The 24957-nt window shown below is 39.6% G+C and overlaps 2 protein-coding genes across 2 annotated transcripts in view; both read left to right on the forward strand.

Annotated features, from left to right (window-relative positions):
• The first annotated feature begins 3479 nt into the window (after positions 1 to 3479).
• psmd12 (proteasome 26S subunit, non-ATPase 12) lies at positions 3480 to 11158 on the forward strand. The gene is made up of 11 exons (XM_028565566.1): positions 3480 to 3743; positions 4137 to 4196; positions 4878 to 5006; positions 5325 to 5432; positions 6626 to 6730; positions 6957 to 7103; positions 7281 to 7415; positions 8849 to 8961; positions 9440 to 9614; positions 10385 to 10462; positions 10599 to 11158. The coding sequence occupies exons 1-11, from the start codon at positions 3621 to 3623 to the stop codon at positions 10806 to 10808; spliced, it is 1383 nt and encodes a 460-aa protein (XP_028421367.1). The 5' UTR covers positions 3480 to 3620; the 3' UTR covers positions 10809 to 11158.
• A 2016-nt stretch (positions 11159 to 13174) lies between these two features.
• The window catches only part of helz (helicase with zinc finger), a 65669-nt gene continuing 53886 nt past the window's right edge, over positions 13175 to 24957 (forward strand). The window contains exons 1-2 of the mRNA XM_028595170.1: positions 13175 to 13286; positions 24934 to 24957. The exon at positions 24934 to 24957 is cut by the window's right edge and continues 222 nt beyond it. Of these exons, the coding sequence (XP_028450971.1) occupies positions 24952 to 24957 (6 nt within the window). The 5' untranslated portion in view covers positions 13175 to 13286; positions 24934 to 24951. The remainder of the gene's footprint in view (positions 13287 to 24933) is intronic.

The following is a 24957-nucleotide window of genomic DNA, read 5'->3' on the forward strand; positions in this document are numbered from 1 at the left end:
TCATCTTCACCACTTTTTTTTCTTTTTTTTCTTTCTTTTCAACATTTTTGTTTTTTTCTGTGATCATAACTTTGTGGAAGTAAGTTTTCAGGCTGAGGGCCTGGCCAGTCCGCCCCTGGTTGATTAGAAAGGAGATTATACCCTGATGTATTCTGAGCTGCTGTGTTGCGTCATTAATACCAAACAATCTATAAGGTCTGAAATAGCCAAATGGATAATTTTTTAGCAGAGGAGCACTGCATTTATACGGCTATGTTGGGAATTATGATCTGTCTGGATCAACTGAGGTAAAAAATAGTAAACTAAGGCTTAATCAGAATCTCAAACATATGTAGCCTATAGCCTATAAATGGCACTGGCACTGCACAGCCTGTCATTTTGATCAATGATATTGGCAATAATGATTATCATGATGGTGATTTGAGGCTCCAATTAGTCCCCTTCAGCTGTGCTCTTTCTTCCTGATATTTTTATGCATTTAGAAAAGTGTGCTCAAAGCACTGAGGATATGTGTATGCCTCTGCAATCAGAGTTCTTGTTCCATATTGGATCTTCCTCTCAGTGGATCCGAGTCATGTTCCGTTTATTAGGCCTCCAAGGTATATGCTGAGCCTGTACTGGGATCAAATTCATTTTAGCTCAGGTCTTAGGGGCTTCCACTGCCATGCACAGGAAAATCACTGACCCACATTAGCCTTATTTATGGGGGCATTGGAGCCTTTCAAAGCCGTGAATTTCAGGACAGGAATTCACAATGCAGACATTAAAGGGACACCTACTGGTGGACTGGGCTCACTGCACTTTGTGTCCATTCATATGATCATGTCCATTTACAAAGTTCTTCATTCACCCAGAACATTTGATTTAGAGGTGCAGGACAGGTATTGTCATCATCCTCCTTCAACATCATCACTATCAGCATTGCCAACGCAACTCGTTTACCAACCGTTTAATAATTATATTAAGGCTTAAAGCAGCGGACTACTGTTTTTACAAGATACACAAGATAAACTTGATACCGTAATCTGGCAGTATATTTGGAATAGTAAACAACCTAGGCTAAAATACTCTACCTTGCAACGTACCACGAACACGGGAGGCCTGGCCCTCCCCAACCTTAAAGTGTATCATAGAGCCTTTCAGCTACGGGTGTGGATGGACCCCTCGTTTACAGTCCCAGGGAGAGAAATAGAGCAAAACCTCACTGGAAGTCTAAGACTGCAAGACTTCACCTTTGCAGGTGTGAGTCCAAAAAAGTGTATGCTAGCCTATATGGCCCTATTATCACCAACACATTGACCAACTTTAAACAGGTGGAAGAGCAACTACGCTACACCAATAAGTGGCAGAACAGTCTTGAGACCCACCCAATCATTAAATGGCTTGTTGATTTTCCTGTGAGAGGATTAGTATCCGGGATGTATGCTAAATTGATGCAAGTATCCGTAGGAGAACTCCCAATAGTAAAGAAATGGGAGCGAGAACTGAGCCCGGAGGGGAACGTAATTCATTGGGAGACAGTTTGGGACAACATTTCCCACTGTTCAAAGAACCCAAAACACCAGTATATCCACTTCAACATATGACATAGGACATACTGGACACCTCAGAAGAGATACGCCTCGAAAGCCATTCCTACTCCCTATTGCACGTTCTGTCAACCTGAACAAACTGGAACTTTCCTGCACATGGTCTGGGAGTGTGAACAGGTGCATGAGTTTTGGAATAAAACAACATCAATAAGATCTGATGTGATAGGATGTTGAATTCCTACTGACCCGATTGTTTTGTTACTTAATGACGACTCTAAATTACATCTGCTTGGGAGACAGAAGAATGTTTGGTTAGCCAGCTCAACCGCAACCAAAGAACCCATTCACTTTCTATAAAACAGTGGTTGGCATATTTTCTGGACAAAGTTATGCTTGAGCTCTCTACGGCAAGGATTAACAAAGCCAAATCATCTACTATAGACCTATGGAAAGGTGCAGCAGCGCAAGTATCAGTCCTAATGACCTCAGCATCACAAGAAGTAGAGGAGAGTGACTAGGCAAGTTGTGATTCCTGTTTTTGTTTTGTTTTTTCTTTCTTTTCCTCAAGACCGCGAAGGGTGGAGGGTGGGAGAGAGTGGTTGTTCTTGTTCAATTGTGTTTGCCTGTTCTGTTGTTGTTTAAAATGAAAAAAAGATAGACAAGATAAGGTGAAAACCCCCATTTTTAATTTAAACAAGTATTCTGTATAAATAATTTCAATGCAAATTACTTGCTCCCCTTTTGGAGATATTCCAGGAATCCTTCAGGAATGAGGGGTGCATTAATCATATTACTTCCAAAACCAGGAAAGCCAAACACAAAATGTGAAACTATGCACCCAGTTAGTCTTTTCAATTCAGATACAAAGATACTTTGCAAAGTTCTCGTAAGAAGATTAGAGACCCTGCTCCCTCATGTGGTGGGAGAGGACCAAAATGGTTTTATTCAAGGTAGACAGGGCTTTCACAATGTCCAAAGAGTGCTTAATATTTTATATATATCTGATCCGATCTAGCATCTACCCTGTTATTGTGTGTTCATGTGTGATGCGTTGCTATTTTTGTTCTCTCGACTGCCCAAGACAAATTTCTCCTATACGAGACAATAAAGGCTTATCTTATCTTACATTTATTTATTTCAGGGGACTCTTATTTTATAATGCTACATTTATTCATTTATTTGAAGGGTCATATTATTTCATAAGTCCACATTTATTTATTTCAGGTGACTTTTATTTCATAATTCCACATTTACTTATTTCACTCTCTTTTTATTTCTATTTCTTATATTCAAATGAAGGGGGGCATGGGTATCTCACAGACCAAAGCAGCAAGTTGGCAAGGCTGAGTTCCCTGCATCCCTCCGTCTCTCCCCACCGCTAAGACAACATATTTTTCCAGGAAGAGAGTGGACCATGGGGATCAGACCCCCGGTGGCTGCTGCCTTTTTCTTCAAGTATCAGCTAGCTAGCAGCCAGCCACCAACCCGTTGTGACATTGTGAGCCAGTCCACAGCGCCGAGGTTTGTGCTGGCTCTGGTCCGTCTGTGTTCTCCTCCTGACGAAGCAGCTAGGAACGTGGTCGTCCAATAGCAAGTTAGCCCGGGAACCAGACAAAATCTGACGAGCTCAAGTTTTATTTGCTTTGGCAGATGCTGGCGATGACAGGCTACTAGCTAGTTGCTTTAGTCTGAATCTGTGAGATAGCCATGCCCCCTTCATTTGAATAGGCTATAAGAAATGAGAGTGAAATAAATAAATGCAGTCGTTTAAAAAAGTTTCTTATTTAAAATAAAAAACTATATATGTATTGCCTTGTTTATTTATTTCACAATGTATTTCATAGGCATACTGTATTTATTTATAGAATTTTGAATAAAATGGCATTCCATACTTACCAGCAAAAAGTAGGCTTTTATAACGCCTGCCTAAAATATTCTGTGGGTCCTCAGTGGGTCCTTTAGGCGCCTCGGACAGCTGTTTGTCTCTCTCCTCTGATTGGCCCCCTACTCGTTTCGTTCCTTGACAAGCAAAATAAGTGCTGCTAGGCTGAGTTTGGTTGTAAGAAAAAAGCACCGTACATAATAAACATGAACATCCCGAAGATGACTGAGGAACGACCTGAAAGATCCGATGGGAAGATTGTGAAAATGGAGGTTGACTACAGTTCAACTGTAGACCAGCGTCTCCCGGAATGCGAAAAAATGGCTAAAGTAAGTCTGAAAGAGGCCACAGCCGGCTGAGTCATGGTGCATCAGTATCATTGCGTTAGCATCCAAGCTAACATCGACTTTTTTGTCACCAACCGTAAGCTCCTGTAACTAGCTAATATATTAAGCGTAAATTACTCACAAATTATGGATTTTTTTAACGTTCACATATTTTAGTTACCCGTTTACTCTCGCATATACTTAATGTTACGTATTTGCTATTATGCTCGCTAGTATGCTAACGTTAGTCTTAGCGGTCTAGGCATTGGCAACATCTTAAGCTAACTTGCTAGGCAGGCAAAGTGCTTTTAATTTTGTGTAAGTCCAAAAACATTAACATTTGTCGTAAGTAATTTAGTGGTACTAACGCTAAGCGTGTGTGTTTTTCTGTTGCAGGAAGGCAAGCTGCAGGAGGCCATTGAGAGCTTGTTGTCATTGGAGAAGCAAACCAGAACGGTTGGTTTTGTACATTAACGTCAAAATTGGTCCAATTCAGAGCAAATCTTGGTCTCTGCTGGGACTTATCTAAGCAGTGTACATTGTTTTAACGTAGAAATATGAGGAAACACAGTCACCCATAGCAGTGACAGTTGGCTAGGAAGGGTTCTCAGCATTCTGGAAAACATTGAATTCTGGAGTGCTGCTTTCCTGCCATTAAAAATTGACCACAGTAACCAATGTCCTGAAAAACAAATTTCTAGGAACTCTGATGCATGGCGTTGAGTAGAAACATATAGCCTAGCACAGGGGTGTCAAACTCAATTTCACTAAGGGCCACACTGAAAAATGAGAATCCTATCAAGTATAGTTTATTGACATGCTCTTATTTAAAAAAGTAAAATATTTTTGACTATTCTTCTGCTTTGAGTGTTGTGTAATTGCAGTTTGAAAAACAGTTCCCCGTCTTTTTGGTTTAGGACACAACTAGACGGGCCAAAATGTATTATGAACCTAAATTGATATGCAGCCCGAGTTTGACACATGTGGCCTAGAACCTGGATTTGTCTTGATAAATTAACTTTGCTTGGTCCTCGGCATAAAAAAAAAAATAATTAAGAGTAGTTGTGTTCATGAAATTATTTATTTATGTGTACATTTTAGTCCTTTTTTACTTATCTGCTTTCAACCCCTGCTCAGGCATCAGACATGGTGTCCACTTCCAGAATCCTTGTGGCTGTGGTCCAGATGTGTTATGAAGCCAAGGACTGGGATGCCCTGAATGAAAACATCATGTTGCTCACCAAAAGAAGGAGTCAGCTGAAACAGGTCAGATACTTATTTTTCCCTGATGGCTCTTTTCTACTACTTGTGTGCAAACACTCTTACATTATAAGTGCAACCATCTAAAAAAATTAATTTCTTTGTGCCCCCAAAAGTAATCTTGCAAGCCACACTAATGACTAATCAAGTTACCCAAATACGAACACTGTTTGTTGTCAAGATATCGAGCACACCTTGTACACTCTGCAATATTCACACCGTCATATAGTTTGAAGCCTTGAATTCCTGTTTTGAAATGATCTCCCCTGAATGACAAGCTCTAATTAGGACTACATCTATTCTTGTTCTGCTTTGTCTTATCAGGCTGTTGCCAAGATGGTGCAAGAATGTTACAAGTATGTGGATTCTGTGACTGACCAGGCCATCAAACTGAGACTCATCGACACACTTCGCACCGTGACTGCTGGCAAGGTCTGGAATGTGCTAATGTGTGTTAAAACAGAGCTGTATACTGGAGACAAAATGAAAGTTGTGTAGATTTAAGCAGTTGTTAAATTTAAAGGGAAACTATGGCCATTTTCAAAACTTATACATGTTATTCCTATGGTACTTCCTTTGGACAGTATTTCTCCCAAATCCAAAAACCAGTGCCAGAACTCAAATTTGTGAGGTCATTAAGTATAAAGTCTGGAACTGCTCTCTAGACAATTAATTGGGGAAAGCTGTTATAGATCACAATGAGAGCACCCAGGAGACTGTTCTGATGATATGGGTGCACTTTCTGTTTCACAACTGAGAACACTAAAATAGAATTTATTTATTTTATTTTAAGGTTTATTTAACAGGGACAATGCACACTAATAATACATAAAGAAAATGTACAGTGCCAGAATTGGCCAAAAGGCTATTTTACATCTGCTGTCCTTGGACAGACCATACAATGTCACACCTAAAAGGATTATAAAAGTACATAGAAGTTTAGCCCAATACAAGTAAAATTGACCATAAATGTAAAAAGAAATGATCAAGCTTAAAATAGAATAAAGCTCATTTGGGTAAAAAAAGAAGAAAACTCATTTATTGCCCATGGAGCAGCTCCAGACTTTATTCTTGATGACCTCACACATTTACAGCTTACTTCTCTGGTTTCTGGCTTTGAGAGAGAGTATCTCATGTTCACAGATTTTGATTGAACTTTCCTAGGCCATGAAAATAACGTATATTGGAATTCTTAATTTAGGGGCGTGGAATCAGAAATCATTATGGACTATTGTTATTACGATATCTGTGTCTAAAACATTGGAACATCCAGAGCAGATGATAGATAGATAGATAGATAGATAGATAGATAACACTTAAAAGCGTAAAGACTAAACTTGCTAAAGAGTTCCACTGGGGACCAATTACAATCATTAGATCTGAGAAAAGTCATTTAGTTTTGATTTGCTGCCAGTTCACGTTGATTTTACATTCATTTGGCTTATGTGGTGCACAAAACTGCAAGGGTGATGTGCCTATGCCTTGTAATGGTGGGATAAACCCTGAAAGTGATTTACAATAGGAACTGTTCTAGTATAAGCATTAAAACAGGGACCTAATGTCCATTAGATGACCATTCCACTTAAGACATAATCTCCTCATCACTAATCATGTCCACATCACAGATATATGTAGAGATTGAGCGTGCGAGGCTGACGAAGACCTTGGCCAATATCAAGGAGCAGAGTGGAGAGATCAAAGAGGCAGCTTCCATTCTTCAGGAGTTGCAGGTAGGGGGCTGATGGCCTTCATTTTCTTTCTTTTAGGATGAAGAAACATCTGTACTTGTTGTGGGGACAAATATTCACACATTTATGTTACAATTTGATTTTTGGGGTTAGTCTTTGTCACCACATTTCTATAGGGGGACATTACACAAACTAAGTGAAAAGGGAGTTTAATGGCTTGCTGTTTTGGAAATTGATTAAAAAAATATATTGTTTTTCTCTGGCTCAGGTGGAGACATATGGCTCCATGGAGAAAAAGGAGAAGGTGGAGTTTATCTTGGAACAGATGAGGCTTTGCATTGCTGTTAAAGATTACATTCGCACCCAGATCATCAGCAAGAAGATAAACACCAAATTTTTCCAAGAGGGCAACGAGGTAAGAGACAGAGGCCAGGAATTGAGTGTTAACAAAATACTGCAATATGTTGTTGGCTTGATGATGAAAAGCATTTGGTGACTGGCTCTGCGTGTTTGCTTTTACAACACTTTGTTAGTGGATTTAAATTTGGTTGGTATAACACTAACGTTTCCCCTTTGTCTGATGACATCTCAGGAGTCCAAGCTGAAGTACTACAACCTGATGATTCAGGTAGACCAGCACGAGGGCTCCTACTTGTCTATCTGCAAACACTACCGGGCTATCTATGACACCCCCTGCATCTTGGAGGACAGCAGCAAGTGGCAACAGGTACATGGGCTTTCTCTCAAGGCCACAGTATACTATTACATGGTATTAAACATATAGACCCTTTGCACGTGACGTCACACTCTACTCCCGCGAATTATGAACGCCATGACGGACGGCGGAAGAGCTACGGCAAGGCAAACGAGAACGTTTTCGCTGCTTATATATGTCTATGGTTCGCTGTTCTTGTTCTCACATACACAATCTGCAGAGTAGTCCTCACCAACACAAGCGTGTGTATGTATTGCCTTTCTGTTTTAAATGACTGATAAATAATAATAATAAAACTTCCTCACCCAGCTAGCTGCCGTGCTAACCAGCTGTTCCTGCTAACAGGTCCCACATAACTATCATCGGTTATTCACTGGCCTACATATCCCAAAAAGAAAGCCGTTCCCTTGATCATTTAACTTAACACGCATACAAAAAATATTGGTTAAATTAAAGATGATATGGCACGGAAACTAGCTTAAAAAGGGCCAAACAACTGCATTAAATGTGGGTCTGCGGAGCTCCTACCCCGGTTAGCCGACCAGCTAGCTGTCGAAATATCCACCGGTCAACAGCGAATATAATCACAGATAAGACGATGGCTAGATGTTACATTATGTGTGGTTAATACTGATCATAGACACTCCGTGATTTACTGCATGGATTAACGTGTGATGAATTATTTCCCAGAGCTGGGATGCGTTCAGGCATCCATTAGAAAGTTGCATCGGCTCAGCCAGTGAACAACGGTACGTGCCTCTAGCTAGCTTGCCCTGCTAGCTAAGCCGTGGATTGTTATTGGGATGACACCGGACGGCGGCTAACGGCTATCGGGGCAAGCTAGCTACCGGCAAGATCGAGACAGGGACCAGGGTAGGTGAATTTAAACAATGTCTGAAGAAGAAGATAGTAGTATTATTATTATTATTATTATTATTACAGTTTATTTAGTGTTATTTATTTGAAACTAATGAAACTTTCCGCTCGTCTACTACACTGTTTAGCTAGTGCTTCCGGTGATTCTGCCGTCCGTCATGGCGTCGTCACGTGGTCGTGGTCACGTGTTTGCAAAGGGTCTATAGTCAATGAGAAAGTGTGCTTTTTTTTTTTTTTTTTACTAGTGTCTGGAATTCACACTGCTGAAATTCCCTTTTTTGATAAATGGTTATGATAAAATGTAATGCAGCAACAAAAGGAATTGTGCTGTACCATTTTCCTTTCTGTTTTCCTGCCTTAGTGCTGGAGCACATTACCATGGTTAAAGAAGAAACAATATGTTTGGAAATACAAAAAATGACTGTACCAACCCTGAATTAATAAACGTAAACTCTGTTCTTTAGTAAGGAGAGGTTCGCCTTTTAGTACTGAAATCTAGATTTATATATCTAATTTAAAACTTGACTTTGCGTGTTGCTATAAAAGCCATGAATGCATTTGTATTTCAGGCCCTGAAGAGTGTGGTGCTGTACGTGATTCTTTCCCCTTACGACAATGAGCAGTCAGACCTCGTGCACAGAATCAGTGAGGACAAGAAACTGGAAGAAATCCCTAAATACAAGTAAGACATACTTTGTGCTCTTCTGCCTGTTGGCTTTACCATACATTTAACGGTCCTCTGACCTGATATGACGTGGGTCCAAATTTCTCAATAGAGTATAAATGTACAGTAATTACAGCACTTTTACACACTATTACGTGAGAGCATTTTGCTACTATGAATGGGCAGAGGTGTGTTACCAGGAAAAAAACAAACTTAAATCTTTAAAAAGTAAAGGCCATCTGAATCAACAACCAACTGTACAGCATAAGTCTGTGTCTGCAGATGTTGAAATGTGGCCAGCAGCTGAATTTCCTGACACATGCAGCACGTATAAAGTGACACATTTGCCTAACTTTTGTCTGAAAAGAGGCTGCTGTGTGTTTCCTACTCCGGGGCAATGATCATAGCCACTTTCATGTATACTGACATCACATGCAAACACTATAGCCAGGTGTGGACAGAGGGGATTTTCACTGTATTCCTACCCCATTTCTAGGGACCTTTTGAAACAGTTCACGACTATGGAGCTGATGCGCTGGTCTTCCCTGGTGGAGGATTATGGGAAAGAGCTGAGAGAGGGCTCACCTGATAGCCCTGCCACAGACGTCTTCTCTTATTCAGAAGAGGGGGAGAAAAGGTGGAAGGACCTGAAGAACAGAGTGGTGGAGCACGTAAGTCCCACAGTCAAGTGTAGGCTCTTCTCATTTGGAGCTGATGCATACATTTAGATTTAGATTTTTTTTTTTTATGCTTGACAGCAGGGGAACATCTAATCAAATACATTTTCTAAGAGCATATCAACTGCCTTGCTGTTCCAAACAGGGCTGGCATGTTCAATCCAATAATTAATGATCAAGAAGCATCTTATCGTGACAAATATTGGCCATGGGAAATGCACTAGATGTTATCAAACAGTCAGTTTTTTATTTGGCTGGGAAAAAATGTGGGGACGTTTTAAGTTAAAGTTATGAGCATTCATGGAAAGTGAGGCCGTAAATATTGCATGAAAATCTTGAAACTACATTTACATTGACAGTCAAAGTAGAACTGTCTGATTTAAACCTTCCTTGAGCATACAGCGAATAAGGGGTTTCAAGCTCAAAATGCTATATTAAAACCCAAAAGATTTATTCCTATCCATTTAAGTGGTTATGAATCAATTGGAGTAAATAGGGTAAAATTACTATAGAGCAGTAAAAGGACCCTGCAAGCAAAACGGAAAAACTTAGGGATGTGATATTGAAGCAGATTCAGTGGCTATACTGGCAACTGTTATGTGCGATTGGTAATGGATGGTTGGATTTCACTAATGCTTATTTGTTTTCAGCCATTAGTGTTGGTGTGACCTGAGAAGCCTCTCTATTTAAACCTTACAACACTTATTATATAATATTCTGCTGCAGATATATATGAATGAAATTCTCCTTTCCCCCCCCCCTAGAACATCAGAATAATGGCCAAATATTACACCCGAATCACAATGAAGAGGATGGCTGGACTCCTTGACCTCTCTATTGATGTAAGTAACAGCCTTACTAATTATCTTAATTAATGCAGTTAGTAGTTGCTTTTAGGTTTGGGTAAGGAAATTAATCCTCAGGATTTGGTATCCTGAAAGACTAACATGATGTCTGTCTGCTCAAATATTTTGTCAGGAATCAGAGGAGTTCCTCTCCAGCCTAGTTGTAAACAAGACCATCTATGCCAAGGTCGACCGGCTGGCTGGCATCATCAACTTTCAGAGGCCTAAAGACCCCAACGACCTGCTCAACGACTGGTCGCACAAACTCAACTCTCTCATGTCTCTGGTCAACAAAACCACACATCTCATTGCCAAGGAGGAGATGATCCACAACCTGCAGTGAAACTAGATCATAGTGCATTATTTCATGTTTTGTTTTTCCTTTCCGTGGGAATGTTTTTGCAGACTGTGAATGCAGCATAATTACAATGTCATTTAATTGGAGTTAAATCTGCAGCACATGCGCAACAACTGTTCATTTTTTACTATCCAGTAAAACCTTGACAATAAACCCATGAGCACCTCCCTACTTTGTACCCCTCTGTCAGTGACTGGATCTTTAAATATGCTTCCCATTTCCATTGCATGGATTATACACTGTGGTTTAAGTTGTTGCTGTATGAAAACATGGCTAAAAAGTATTTTAAATGTATCGTTAGCAATGTAGACAATAAACCCCTTTCATTTGGTTAACATTTTGTATGTAGGTTTTATACAGTATATAACCTAAATGGCATACGTTCTAATATGACACATGTTAATGGGATAGTTTGGCTTTTTTGAAGTGGGCCCTTTGTACAGCCTACATAGATTCTGTGCCTGTCCTTGCATCTGCTTCTCCAAACTGAAGGCATGCCGACTGTCATCTACTGAAGGTAATACACTGACTATGGTTAAGGACCTCATACAACCCCTGTTCAAAAATATTGAAACTATCCCTTAAGGTTCCTATAAACATGACCGCAACACATCCATGTGTATTCTGTATAAAGTTTTAGAAAATACAAGCGGAAAAAAACAGTATCAGATTGCTGTTAATTCACCTAACGAGAAGGAAAAAAATCTTCCTTAGTTTTGTTCATCTAAAATCAAGACACTTGACATGGTAAATCAAGATTTGTCAAGTTCATGCAAGATGTTTGCAAGTTTTAATCAAATACAATTCAAGAGTGACAATCAGACTTTTACTTATATGCTGTTACTAATCTTGACCAATGTTACGTGACCGGTTAGTGTAGTCATTTTCCTACTAAAAAAATAACTCCACCTCATTTTTTTGGTTAAGTAGAAGACAGGACAACAGTTTCAGAATTCCAACTCAGAACTGCAGGGCCTTGAACTCCCACTGACTGAGTCTGCCCCTAATGCTTTAATTTTCCTCTATTCACCTTAGAAATGCCCTGCTATCAAAATTTCTGGTCAAAATTTAAACAAAGGTTACCCCTCAAATGCCAGTGAATTAGGAGCACCCAGTGTACTGTAACTGACTTTGTTGCAGTGTACAGGGTAGAGGAATTATAGCGTGCACTCTGTAGGACAGTTTGACTACTACCTACAGACAGGTGACAAACTAAAGAAAACTTCTGAATAAATGTGAAGGAAATGCAGATGCTTCCATTTGTAAAATGGATATCAAGGAGCATTGAAGCTATTCTGACAGCTTGTGGTGGCCTAAAAACTTGCTGTTGGTGTTTTCTTTAATTTGGCAGCCACCTGCACATTTACAGTGTACAGCCCTACATAATGCATAACCCCCTTTACAGTTTACGGCATAACCTCATGCCTGACTAACCCGCCCCCTTCCCACTTTGCAGCCAGAATGACTAGCAGCTCCAATAGTGGTCACACATAAGGTCATAAACCTGAAATTCTGTTTTAATCGATAGCGTTACATTATGTTATCTAGAATGGATAACCAAGGTTGAGGCTACAGACTAAACACAGTGGTGGTGTGTTTGGTTACATTTATATAGATATATCTTATTTAAGTGAAACCAAAACAAAAATAAACTATTTAGATTTACATGGAAACCCCTACTTTATCAACTGGATCAACACGGCAGGAAATGGCATCACTAGTTTGACCTTTTTTGTTTGAGTGAGCTTGCTCAGATATATATATATTTCTTACTATTTAGTTATTATTAGAATATGTTGGTTTTTTTTAAATTGCATGTAGCATTTAGGACAATGTCAGCCTCAACATTTGAGTGGCTCTACCATAAACTCTCCAGATAAAATACAAACTCATACTGCTGATGGCATCCCATATACAGTTTAATAAGCCTGATAATAAATAGCCCCGGATAACAAAAGCAAAGACAGTCAGCAGCATAATTCCCTTTGGTTGTTCGGCATGTTTTGAATCAAAAACAAAAGATTTAGATTTTTTTTATCATGCCAACATAAGCCAAAGTAGTTTGCAAATGTGTGTTCACAGCAAAAATGTCACATCCGTGTTTTTAATGCCTTTCATATAAATAAACAAGTTAAGTTATTAAGTGTTTTTTATTATTATTTTATTGTCCCAGTTGTACAGCCTATGGGCAATTCTAAAACGTCACATTTAAACTTCTATTTGTTCATAAATTTAAGAGTAATTTTGTTAGAATTAACAGTAAATGGTAACCATAAGTTATATGTTTGAAATGAATAAAATCAAAAGAATTTTAAGACAAACGCTTTTTTGACAAGGAAGATCCCTGCCTTGAGAGGCCACACACAAACACGCAGTCCTCTCAACCTTCAGATCAGTGCGTTCCCACTATGCTTTGCGATGGTCTGACAAGTGGATCCAAGATGGCGTAGAAAGTAAAGCTAGGTAAGTGTTGACTTCCCATTTTCAGCCCTTTCAGTTGTCTTTTTCATCGCAAAGCCACTGGCACGAATACCCTTCACAAATCATTATTTTAATGACGAATGCTTTGAGTTCATGCAAGGAGTACAACACGATGTCATATCAATTATATGCGCCTAAACACCGTAGCAAAATTACAGGCCCCAACCCGTTTTGTTTCGGCGAACCAAGCTAGCTAGCTAGCTAGCTTGCTTGCTAGCTTGCTAATATTAACAAACCAGCCAGCTATTCTTGTTGTGAGCTTGCCAGTTTGGTGCCAAGAAAGGCCGTGTTTTGGCTAGCAAGCTAGCTGTACTGTGCGCATACTCTGGTTAGTGGCAACACTGTTTATCCTGTGCAAACGCAAACGGCAAGTTAACCAACATTGTGGGGACATTTTTCAGGGCTTTGTAACGCTGCCGTCATCGCTCTGACTTGCAACACTCATGACAAGTTCACTAGACAAACAACAGCTAGCTAAAACTCTACCTGCTGAAAGACGAAACAAGTAATTTCCAACGTTTGTGTTTATTATTGTCTGCGCTCTTGATGTCTAATAATTGAATTCGATTGAAAATGTGCAAGTTTTATAGCCGTGTTTTCTACACATTGCTGCTAACGATAACGTAACTGTCAATCCAAATAATGTCAGGATGAAAGCAATCGGTGTTATTTTACAACTATCCTCAGCTATAAAATTAGCTTTCTTCTCCACTGTAACGTTACTGCAGTCGAAACAGTAGCCTCTTTAGTAGGATCCCACGACTGGACACTAAAAACAAGGCAGGTGTCCACCCACTGTATCCCGCCAAACTATTTGTTGATGCCTCTGAATTGGCTGGCTTGCAAGCACTAACATTAGGTAACAGTTATTCTTACTGTTACAAATTTTTAAAATAAGCTCTCATAATTGGAGAACGTCCTGTGGATCAGTCCTATGTTTCCCTTTCCCAGCAACAGACCTTTTGTCTGCTCACCCAAGCAACTTTCCACCCTCATTTTGCATGCCTCATACTGTACAACATTTGCTAACTAGATTCTGACGATTATATGTTGTCCCTCAGTGTTGTATAGAAACATTAGATTGTCTTAGTTGCCACTATGGCAATAATGGCAAAAGGCGACTGCCTCTTTATGTGGTGCATGTTTTTAAACTATGGTTTTGACGTTAATCAAATACAATCAGTGGAAACAGCTATGTGTTATTATGTAATAGTGTTGCAGCGATAGACCAGTTTCATGATATACCGTATTATGAAAATTGATGGTTATCATTCCATGTACATTTGCTTATCTACAGTATTGAAAAAGGAAGACTTTTTACACATACTAACATTTAAAAATGGTTTCATGTTTTAATTATAATTTTTAAATTTAGAAGTTTGTTCAACCCCCCAAAAAACTCTGTTTTTATGCCTTTAAGGGTCATTGCAACTGTTAATAATAATTACAATTGTGTAATACCGTGAAACCGTGACATATTCTCGACGTTACCGTACCTTCAAAAATCTCATACCGTTGCAACCCTGTTGCAGTATGGGTGCTGCAACATTTGTCATAATTGGCCAGTGGATTAGGGCTGCACAATATATTGATTTTTATTTTTACATTTTTTATCATCACAATATCAACTGGCACAATAAACACGTTGTGAAAGGCTGCAACATATCGTGGAAGACACTCCATTTTTTTGTGTTGGTTGAAAGAAAAGATGAGTAGAAAACTGCACATTAAAATGTAACTGTCATTCTTTTTTTAGTGTTGCCTTTTATATTCAATTCAATGTTCAATTTGTTCAACAAAAGAATGTAAGAAATGATTTCCTTTTGTTTTAAATTCATTAAGCAATTTCTTGTATTTTAGAAGAATACCGAAAACAGCAGAAATGCAGAGCTGAGTACAGTTTAATATCTGTATTTGTCACAAGTAATATTGTAATCGTGATATTCAACGTTATTGCATATTTTCCTCATATTGTGCAGCCCTAATGTGCATATAGTATACAAGCATACATTTTCATACAGCCTACTCAGAAGATATAGTATTCTTCCTCATCTGAATGTTTTCATTTTTTGAGGAAGTGAACTTTGCGGCAGTTCACTTTTTTTCTTGTGGAAAAGATGACATTGTGGAGAGAGCTGTGATATATTGTCAGATACTTTTAATGACACACTGAAGTGTTTGTTGTTTAGGACATGCAGTTGTCCATGTTAAATTTGCTCAAACCTATAGTGTCTGTCTGAGGAGATGGAGATGGGTGTGCTGTCGTTAGCAACTTTGGAAAATATTGCATGTGTTGGAAAAGTTTACATTGTTGGCCTCATTGTTAATTCTGTGTGAAATAGTCTAAATTAAGTTAAACCTATGATAAATGCTATACATCAACTCTAACTTCAGATTTAGTATGTGTCATGTGTGCACCTAACATGTACTGTACATTAGTTAGAGAAGGTTATAGGGCTGTCCCAAACGATTATTTTTTAAACAATTAATCTAGCGATTATTTTTTTTTGATTAGTCGACTAATCTAGTGATTAATTTTTCGATTAATCTAACGATTAATTTTTCAATTGGCGATTATTTTTTCAATTGGTGATTATTTTTTTAATTAGCGATTATTTTCCCATTGCTCAATTATTAACAATTTACACAAAACTAATTTCAATAAGGTTCAAGTCTATATTTATTAAAATTGTTTAACACTGAACTGTTCAAGTGAAATGAATTTGTAGTGCAACCTGAAGCCAGATGTAGGCTATCAATCCAACAACAAAATAAAGTCACTTTCAGGAGGAATACAAAACTAAAAACTTAAACAGCAAGTGCAATAGAGTAGCCTGTATTTTTTTAATTTATTTATTTTTAAGATTAATTTTTGGGGCTTTTCCCTTTTATTAGATAGTGGATAGACAGGAAATTGGGGAGAGAGAGAGAGGGGATGACACGCAGAAAAGGGCCACAGGTCGGATTCGAACCCGGACCACTGCAAAGGACTCCTAATAAACCCAACAGAAGGCAAGTTGCAGAGTGTCTAATATAACAGTTTGTAATTTATTGGGTCACTCATGATGATTGTAAACCAAAAAAATAACACTGCCGACTGACGGCGTTTGATGATGCTTAATGTTAAGTCATAGCGGGGCATTAAAACGAAGCAATGGACTAACGTACCGTTGGGCTACTACTGGGAACACATTCCGTGTCACTATGTTGATAATCACACACGTCTACAGTGCATGTTGTGTCTGGGCCCGGCCCGGACCGACACATAAACTGGAATTATGAGTCCGAGCCCGATTTTAAACGCGACAGTTTTTTAATACGTGGGCCGTTATAACTAGAGGTATTGATCGTGGACATGGACGATGCTGCATCGATAATCGGCCAGGCCATAATCGATTATTTCTGTATACAATTTAATGTATGCCTAACAACCTTTTCTGTTTACATATTCTGTTACGTTTTGCACATTCAGGAAGTGTCATGTGCTCAGTGCTGCAGATTTATGTATCCACTTTATTTAGTATTAGAGCACTGCAGAATGTTTTGTTTTCGAAGCTTGAAAAGCTATTAATTGAATATCCTATATGGCTTTAATAGTAAAAATGTATTTGATGCATCGAGATATTTAATCGCTGACATGATAATCGTAATCGAATCGGGAGATCAGTGAAGATTCACACCTCTAGTTTTAAGTGACGTTATAAAGGACTCGTGAGATATCTGAAATAATCTGGCCTGGTTGCACAATTATGGAAGACAGTGCTACAGATGGGGGAGACACGATTTTAGCACAGTTTACCTCACACTCAAGTCAGTGCAGGACATATACCCAGAGCTACGGGAGAAGCTGGAGAGGCATAGCTTTCTCCCCACCCAATTAGGCTAATAAAGTAATGATTAAAAAAACACAAATAGTTGATAAAGGGCCCGGCCCGAGGTTAGTGGCGGGACATATGGGCCCGGCCTGTGGGTCAATCTCGGGCTCGGGCAGAGAATCTAAACTCTACTTGGGAGGGAAAGGGACAACAGGGCTATAGAGTGCGACCAATTTGGTCCCACACTTTTGTGCAAGCCTTTTTCTCAACGTGTTGTTGAACTTGCGAGGAATCCATACTTGCTGAGGGAACATTACTATGTTTTTTTCATGTTGGTTTTGAGCGGTATGCCTATGCACCCCCACTAAGCTGGAAAAAGTTTTAAACAGTAAGTGAATACAATGTGTCAGGTGAATACAACGTCTACTACAGCGGGGGGGCAAAGGCAGAGGGACCGCAGGTTAGCTAACGTTAGCTGTTCCCAGACAACTAAGTTGGTTTTGCCCATTTTGCTCAGCAAACGCTGCTGCCATCTTTACTCGTGTTGAGTTTTTAAATTCCAGTGGATGATATGCACACGACAAGCCTCCCTGACTGGCTTCGGGAGGGGCGGATGTGTGCGTGCGGATGTGCGCATGCGCGTGTCATTCAGAACACAAGACAAAATAAGAGTGTTCTTGCAAAACAGAACATGGCAAAATAATCGTTTTTTTCTCGATTATACTATTTTGGTGATCGTTGGATGTGACATTCTGTTATTTGACGATTTTGTGATACTGCTAATGCAGCTTTAACATACAGTAGCTGTCTGCTGTCTCACTTTCAAGGACTAGCTGTTACAAATAAACCCAAAATTACTGAGCCTCAGGGCACACGTTCACTGTTCCCTTTTGAGCCAGTCATAATCAAAAACTGAATTCCAGGCTGTGGTGAGGGCCAGGATGGAAATCAGCATCAGCAAATTGTTGTGGAATTTTAATTAGCAACCACACGTTTGTTTTGCCAGCCATCTTTGCACATAATAACTATAATGCTGCTTTGATAAAAGGTGTTTTTCTGCCAGCCTGAGATAAGCTGCAATGCCAATGGTGAAACGAGTAAGGTTGAAATCGGACCAAAAGTTACTAAGTTATTGGCCAAGGTTGAGCTTTTGCTTCCCTGGTGTTCCCCAACAGATCTGTGCTGCTTGGTGTGAAGGTCTTGTAATATCAGACTGAGGTTGAGATTATCATGCTCTAGTCCAGCTGCTTTTTGTTTCTTAGCTAGCCCTTTTTTTGTCCTTCCAGGTCAAAAATATTAACACTTTGACACTTTTGTCACCAATTTTGTCAACGTTTTTGTAGCATTTTTTTTTAAACATTTTCGGCGTTTTGTTTTTCCACTTCCACCAGTATACACTTATTATCACTAGTTTTACACTCATTTTTGGAATTTATGGTCAGTGCACCTCATGTAGCCCATGTGAAATTACATCTAACTTTTGGGTTAAAAAAAGCAAAAAGTGTGAATAATTTTGACTAATATTTAAGATCAAAGGAAGTATGTTGATGGATAATCACAGACTGTCAAAGTGAAGTCAGAATAATTCTATAAAATTAAATAAAACACCAAAAATTCAATACAAGTAGTAAACTGATCGTTAATTTGACTTGTGAAGAGCATTTCATGGAACCTTCCGTGTTACTTTTGGGCAATTTGGTTGAAAGAAACACAAATGTTCTGATATAGAAACTTTGAAAACGACTCAAATTTGACCCGAAGACAACAGGAGGGCTAGGCATTAAAGAAATGTTGCTGAGGCCACAGAGACTTGAGGTGGGCATTGTAAAGTACACTGCTATGATAGTTATCTTGCATCAACTATTGGTTATCCCAAGGCCCTGACATACCAAGCACGGCAAAGAACTAGTGGTGACAAAGCCCGACTGGAATATAATGCAGTAAGGGAAGGGTCGGCCGATTCCAATGTCCAGCCGACGCATCGATGCATCCCTTAAAATAGACAATTTAATAGTTAGAACCTCTGTGCTTTTTCAGAAGGAACATTCAAAAGTTAGCCTGACATGCCAAACCCACATCAAGATGTTGGGTTTGGGAACTCACCGTTGGCAGGGCTCAATCCGAGGGGAGGGATAAACGGTTGTCTTTCAGATTCCCTCTGCACGCAATATGATAGAGCTACAACCAGGCAGAGCAACGGAGAAGGTATCCGGTCGTCAAAACTCCAAACACATCTTCCTTTTTTAAGAATGACTTCAGTTCTTTTGTTCTTTTCTCAAAGAAAAGCTGAACTGCAAGTCTTCCAGAGTCGCGGCCAAAACCGATTCGAAAGACTGCTGTTCGCCAGCAGCAGCCTTCTTCTTTGTTTTCAAGTAGCAGGAAATTCACGTGGAATCGTCATAACTCTACCGTCATTATGTTAAGCCAGCCCACCGACTCTATACATGATGTGATTGGCCCGACTGGAGTTTGGCTTTTCCAACTTGCAAGCTAACGGAGAATTGCTAGACCCCCTGGCTGCAAATTATATTTGCTGCCGATAGGCTGCGTCTAGATTTCTAGGCTATTCAAAAGTCATTTTTGGCCAATTTTGGCAGCTCTGTGTATTGGAATAATCAGATAAGATGAAGATGACACATGAGAAGAGCCTTCTGCATGTGCCCTGTTGACTTCAATCATTTGCTTGCTTTCCTCACTTCCTTTTTCTTTGTCTTGCAAAAATTTGCTTAAACTGAATAGCCAATCAAATGAATTCCTCTCACCGACAGCTTTGACGCCAATGTTAAATCGTCCAAAACAAGGACCGACTAGTAGCAATGGTGTGTGACACACCGCACCAAGTTAGACGGGCGGCCGTCGATCTCCTTGGTGTGCCAGGGGCAGGCCTTTGAACTCGGTATTTAAAAAAAAAAACAAACAAAAAAAAAAAATTAATAAAGGGGGACACATCCCCTTTCTGATCCAGCTTATATGTGAATTGTCATGCCCAGGGATCAACCTGTGTTGACTGGCTTGGTTTGAATTGACAAAAGGAGCGTTAAACACAGGTCAGATAACACAGGTCAGATAACCCTGGTCCGACTCAGGTTGAACATGGTGTAAAAGAGGCAATAGTTGGCGTCGTTGACCGTTTGGCTTTGTGGCACAACACGCCCATTGCCTTCTGCATACTGTCCAGCATCACATTCTGCATTATCAATCATGTTAATGCCCTTAGCCTAAGCAGTCACATGACGCCAGACAGTTGAGTCCACTGTTGTTGCTTTGGAGCTTGAGATGAAAAAAAAAAAAAAAGTCTCCCATAATGCTTTAGGCTTCTCATGTGATCACTGCTTTCCTAGCTAGTTGCAAATGTATTTGAATGTACACCGTGTGAGCACAGGCCCAGAATATAAGGTATGTAGGAGCCACTCTTACTCCGGATTTCCACTGAATGCAGAACGGCTGCGTATCGGCTCCGTGCTCCGCCGTCTGTCAATACCCCCCAGGTCCAGATTTGTTACGGCACGGCTGCGGCCATGACTGACAGCTGTAGTCGCGAGGACCCATGAGATCTTGCAAATTCACAAAGAATAGAACCACTCTGTGCTGGGTTTTCAAGGTGTAGTGCAGGGTATATGGTGTATTTTATTTTAAATATTAACCGGAGGTTTATTTTGTTTCTGTGCTCGACTTCCTGTCCCGCACTATCTGCTGTGTGCTGAAATGCTGCGGAGCTCTCCAGCGTCCGGCAAAAATAGAAGCTCTGCGTATCTGTGCCGGAGTCGGAACGCAGTCGTTCCGCAGTCAGTGGAAATACACACGTTGACTTTAATGGAAACCTAATGACTAAAATTAAGATTTTAGTTAGCAACTGGTCAAGTTGAGTCATTGTTTGTGTGGCAGATTCTGCTCATCATGTTCTTAAATGGTCTCAAGGGACTCAGAAAAGTATTATCAAATTATATTTGAGGCAGGTCTAACTTGGTTCCGCCTTATTCATGTAGTGACTTTCGTTTTAATGTCTTGGGAGGGTGTTTACACCAAAGTGAGTGGTGGCATTTTGAATGGAAATTAGGTTTATGTTTGACATTAAAACTTTTAAATACCAAAATCATACATGTACTATATATAACACAAAATATTCAAATTCGACGCGTATTGCATGTGGAGTCTAACTAATTTATTGCCCTTTCAAGTAAGGATGCAGCGATTAACCGATTTCACTATTAACCGCGCTTTGAAACGTCAAGGTTAATTAATCGTAAAGGCTCTGCTACACCGAGTGTTAACTGACTGCAAGTTATGTGTAGCAGTGTGCGCAGTTCTTATTAAACCTCCTTGACAACATAAATGTTTGCATTTGCACACACACACGGCACATCCCGTGGTGGGATAACTTACTGCTGCAATTTTTTTAACGTTACATAAAGTTAGCAAACTCCAGGAAAACCTAAAGCCAGCCCCTGACCTCAGAACAGCTGCAGCTGCATCAGGGAATTCAATCCAAGTTGGTAAGCTTGCTAGCAACTTTATTTTTAACGTTGTTTTTAAGTGTTTGTTAGCTTATTAACGTGACCAGTTAGCTAACGTTAGCCTGTTTAATTAAGTTAACAGCTAACAGGTCAAGAGCCGGCGTTTGCATTTACAGCGAGTGCACTGATGTTGCGTTAAAGCTCAAACATGTCACTGACGTTAACACTAAACGTTACTTTCTTTCTCTTCTTCATCCCCTGTGGGACATAAGGCTGCAAAGAGATCTCTCCATCGCATTTATTCTTTGGCAACATGCCGCGCATCTCCATGTGACAGGTGCATCTTGTCTAGCAGCTCCTTCAACTTAAGACACACCAGCTAGCAGGGCCATTTCTATCCCAAAAAGGGCCGACTTCTTCTTTGTTTATGGTCTGACTGATTCATCTCTAGTCTCTAATCTTATCAGATGAATTTAAATAAAAAGGTTGATGATTCAGACTGATCTCATGACATTCGTATTGGCGTGTTATCAAGACGCATACTTGCTTTTTAGCGTGTTTATCAACGCCGTTTGGCCTGCATTGATTTACGTTACCTTGCGATTGCGTGTGAATTGACGCCGTAGTAAGTAGTATGAAAGGGCAAAAATCCGCTTAGGGATGTTGGTCGGGGTGAGGGATGGGTAAAAACACAGGACTTTCATTCAGGAGAGCGGGGATTGTGTCCGGGGATCGTGTCCCGCGTGTGATGTTTCCTTTGTGTCCTGTGTCTGATGTTTCCTTTCACGTTTTGTTATTTTCCTAAACCCAACCCTGTTGTTCTTTTCCTAAACCCAACCAGTTCTTCTTTTCCTAAACCCAACCCTGTTGTTCTTTTCCTAAACCCAACCAGTTCTTCTTTTCCTAAACCCAACCCGCGTGTGATGTTCCTAAACCCAACCCTAACCTTGCAATAACATGTAGCCTCGCGGTAACACGCCACATGGCTTTAGAAAGTGCCTCGAGGCGTGTATGTATGTGTACGCTGTGACTTTGCAGACTGCCGTCCGCTGTATACAGCGTAAACATACACGTGGATAGCTCAAAATGCGTACAGATAACACGCCACTTGGCTTTAGGAAAGTGGCATGTATGATTACGCGAAGTCATGATGCCATATTGGATGATTGATCATATAATAATTCTCAAAACTGTTGGTTATTTCTGTTTCCAAAGGCAGCAATACATAACACATTAAAATCTAGAGTGTCTATGTGATTTCATACATCAGCAGTGAAATTAATTAATGCATAATAATCGTGATTATTTTTCTGACTATAATCGTACCAACAAAATTTGTAATCGTTCCATCCTTACTTTCAAGGATGGAAATATGTAGGCTACCTCTATGGCCCTGACATATTCCATATAAGATTGACTTTTTGTCCATCTGTAATCTGTTTGAGTTATTTTCTGGAGTGGATGAATGGGATTAGGCTGTCAGCTGCACACATTTGTGATGTTTAAAACTGGGAGAGCAAGTGTCAGTAAGTGATCCACCACTCTCAAGAGAAATGGAGTGGAGCTCTCTCTCTCTCTCTCTCTCTCTGATCTCCCCTTCTCTTAACATTTCAATGTCTCTTCACTGGGAAAAAATGTGGAAATTATAAGTCATTGTATTTTAATTTCCTGTAAATTCCACCACGAAGCATTTATGGAAGGTTTTGAGTCATGTGCTATTAGGTGTGAAAAACTACCAAACCTAAGGCATTAATGTTACATTATTTTATACAGTCATTGAAGTTCTCAAAACACACAATGTATTTCACAATTAAGTTTTATTTAGATGCAAAAATGATGGCAGAAACTTGGTCACTACATGTCAAGTTTAAGTTGGAAAGTGAAGCAAACAAATAGAATGTGTTTCATCAATAGTTGTGTGTGGGTGTACTGTAGGTTTTATTTTCTCCGATTGTATAACCTGGTACTGTATGTACTTCAGGGCTCCAGACTAACTTTTTTCACTAGGAGCACAGTGGCCCCCTACTGAAAATTTTAGGGGCGCAACCAGAAAATGTAGGGGCACGCACCGTAAATCAACATGCTAACCAAATATTCACATTTCTACTAATTTCCACTGTATTACTAATAAATACTTTGATAATAGATGCAGAAATTACAATGTGCTGTTTCAAATTCAGTGTCACTTTTGAAGATGCAACATAGAAGGCACCATCGCTGTCATGACAGTAAACAAAATATTTAAAAAATATACCAACTCTAGTCTACAATTACAATGAATTCACCTTAAAATTAAACATGCATTGTTTAGGCTACTACCCTTAGGGTTGGGTACCTTTCGCATCTGAACCAATATTGGTACAGATACCTGAAATTATAACGGTACATTTTTTCGGTACTTTCCCTCTGTAATTACAAAACAATTATTTCAGTTGTAAAAATAATTCCAAACCTATTAATCCTATGTACTTAGAACATTGTTATTTTATTAGAGTATGTTACACTCTAAAGAAATTAAACAAAAATAAAAATAAAACCCCTCCCTCTCTCCTCCCAAACCCATCCCTACAACCTATTAAATTGAATAATTATTCATTTCTTACTCACTGTAACTTTTTTAGCCTGTTGTATTTTCATCATGACCGTTTTTAATTGCTCTTTAATGTTTCATGTAAAGCACTTTGTATTGCCTTGTTGCTGAAAGGTGCTAAGAAATAAAGTTGCCTTTCCTTACAACCTCAGCTTGTCAGTCAGTCACCAGGGCACAGTTGCACACTGTTGTGCCTGCTGCTTGTCTCAGAGGAAGTGTAACGTCAACAGCACCGTGACTGTTTTTAATATTATATAGCAGCAAACGCTGTCTGCGTGAAGTTTTTAAACACTGTAACCATTCTTGAAACCACTTTATCGGCATAACTCACTGTGACTTCAACAAAACAGCCGACGTAGTTTGCGCCGATCGCAACTCTGCGCGAGTGTGTGTGTATTTGTGTCGGAAGAACAAAAGAACCAAAAAGTCTGGATACACACAGCCTAATGCCGTGGAGAGAAAGAAAAAGCTTTTGTGAAAATGAGAAAAGGTATACTTGTCCCAGTTTCATCAGAGTAAGCATGGTCTAGGAATGGATGTACATTGCGGTTTTTCCATTTATTAAAATAGTTATTATTTAAAGGGTTTCTAATCCAGTGCAATACTGCAACTTTGTAGAAATGACAATCGCACCTTCCTTCACCCAGCATATCACCTATAGCCAAATGTTGTCACTTTAATAGGGGTGGCAGTTTCTGGTCTCTTATTGCCCAACCCTGCCTCAGGAAAGATGTTCTTACTATGTCTGTCTTGTCTTTTTCGGATTTCAGAAGTTTTGTCCCTGAGTCATGGCG

This window comes from Perca flavescens, chromosome 2 (genome assembly GCF_004354835.1).
Source record: "Perca flavescens isolate YP-PL-M2 chromosome 2, PFLA_1.0, whole genome shotgun sequence".
Lineage (NCBI taxonomy): Eukaryota > Metazoa > Chordata > Actinopteri > Perciformes > Percidae > Perca > Perca flavescens.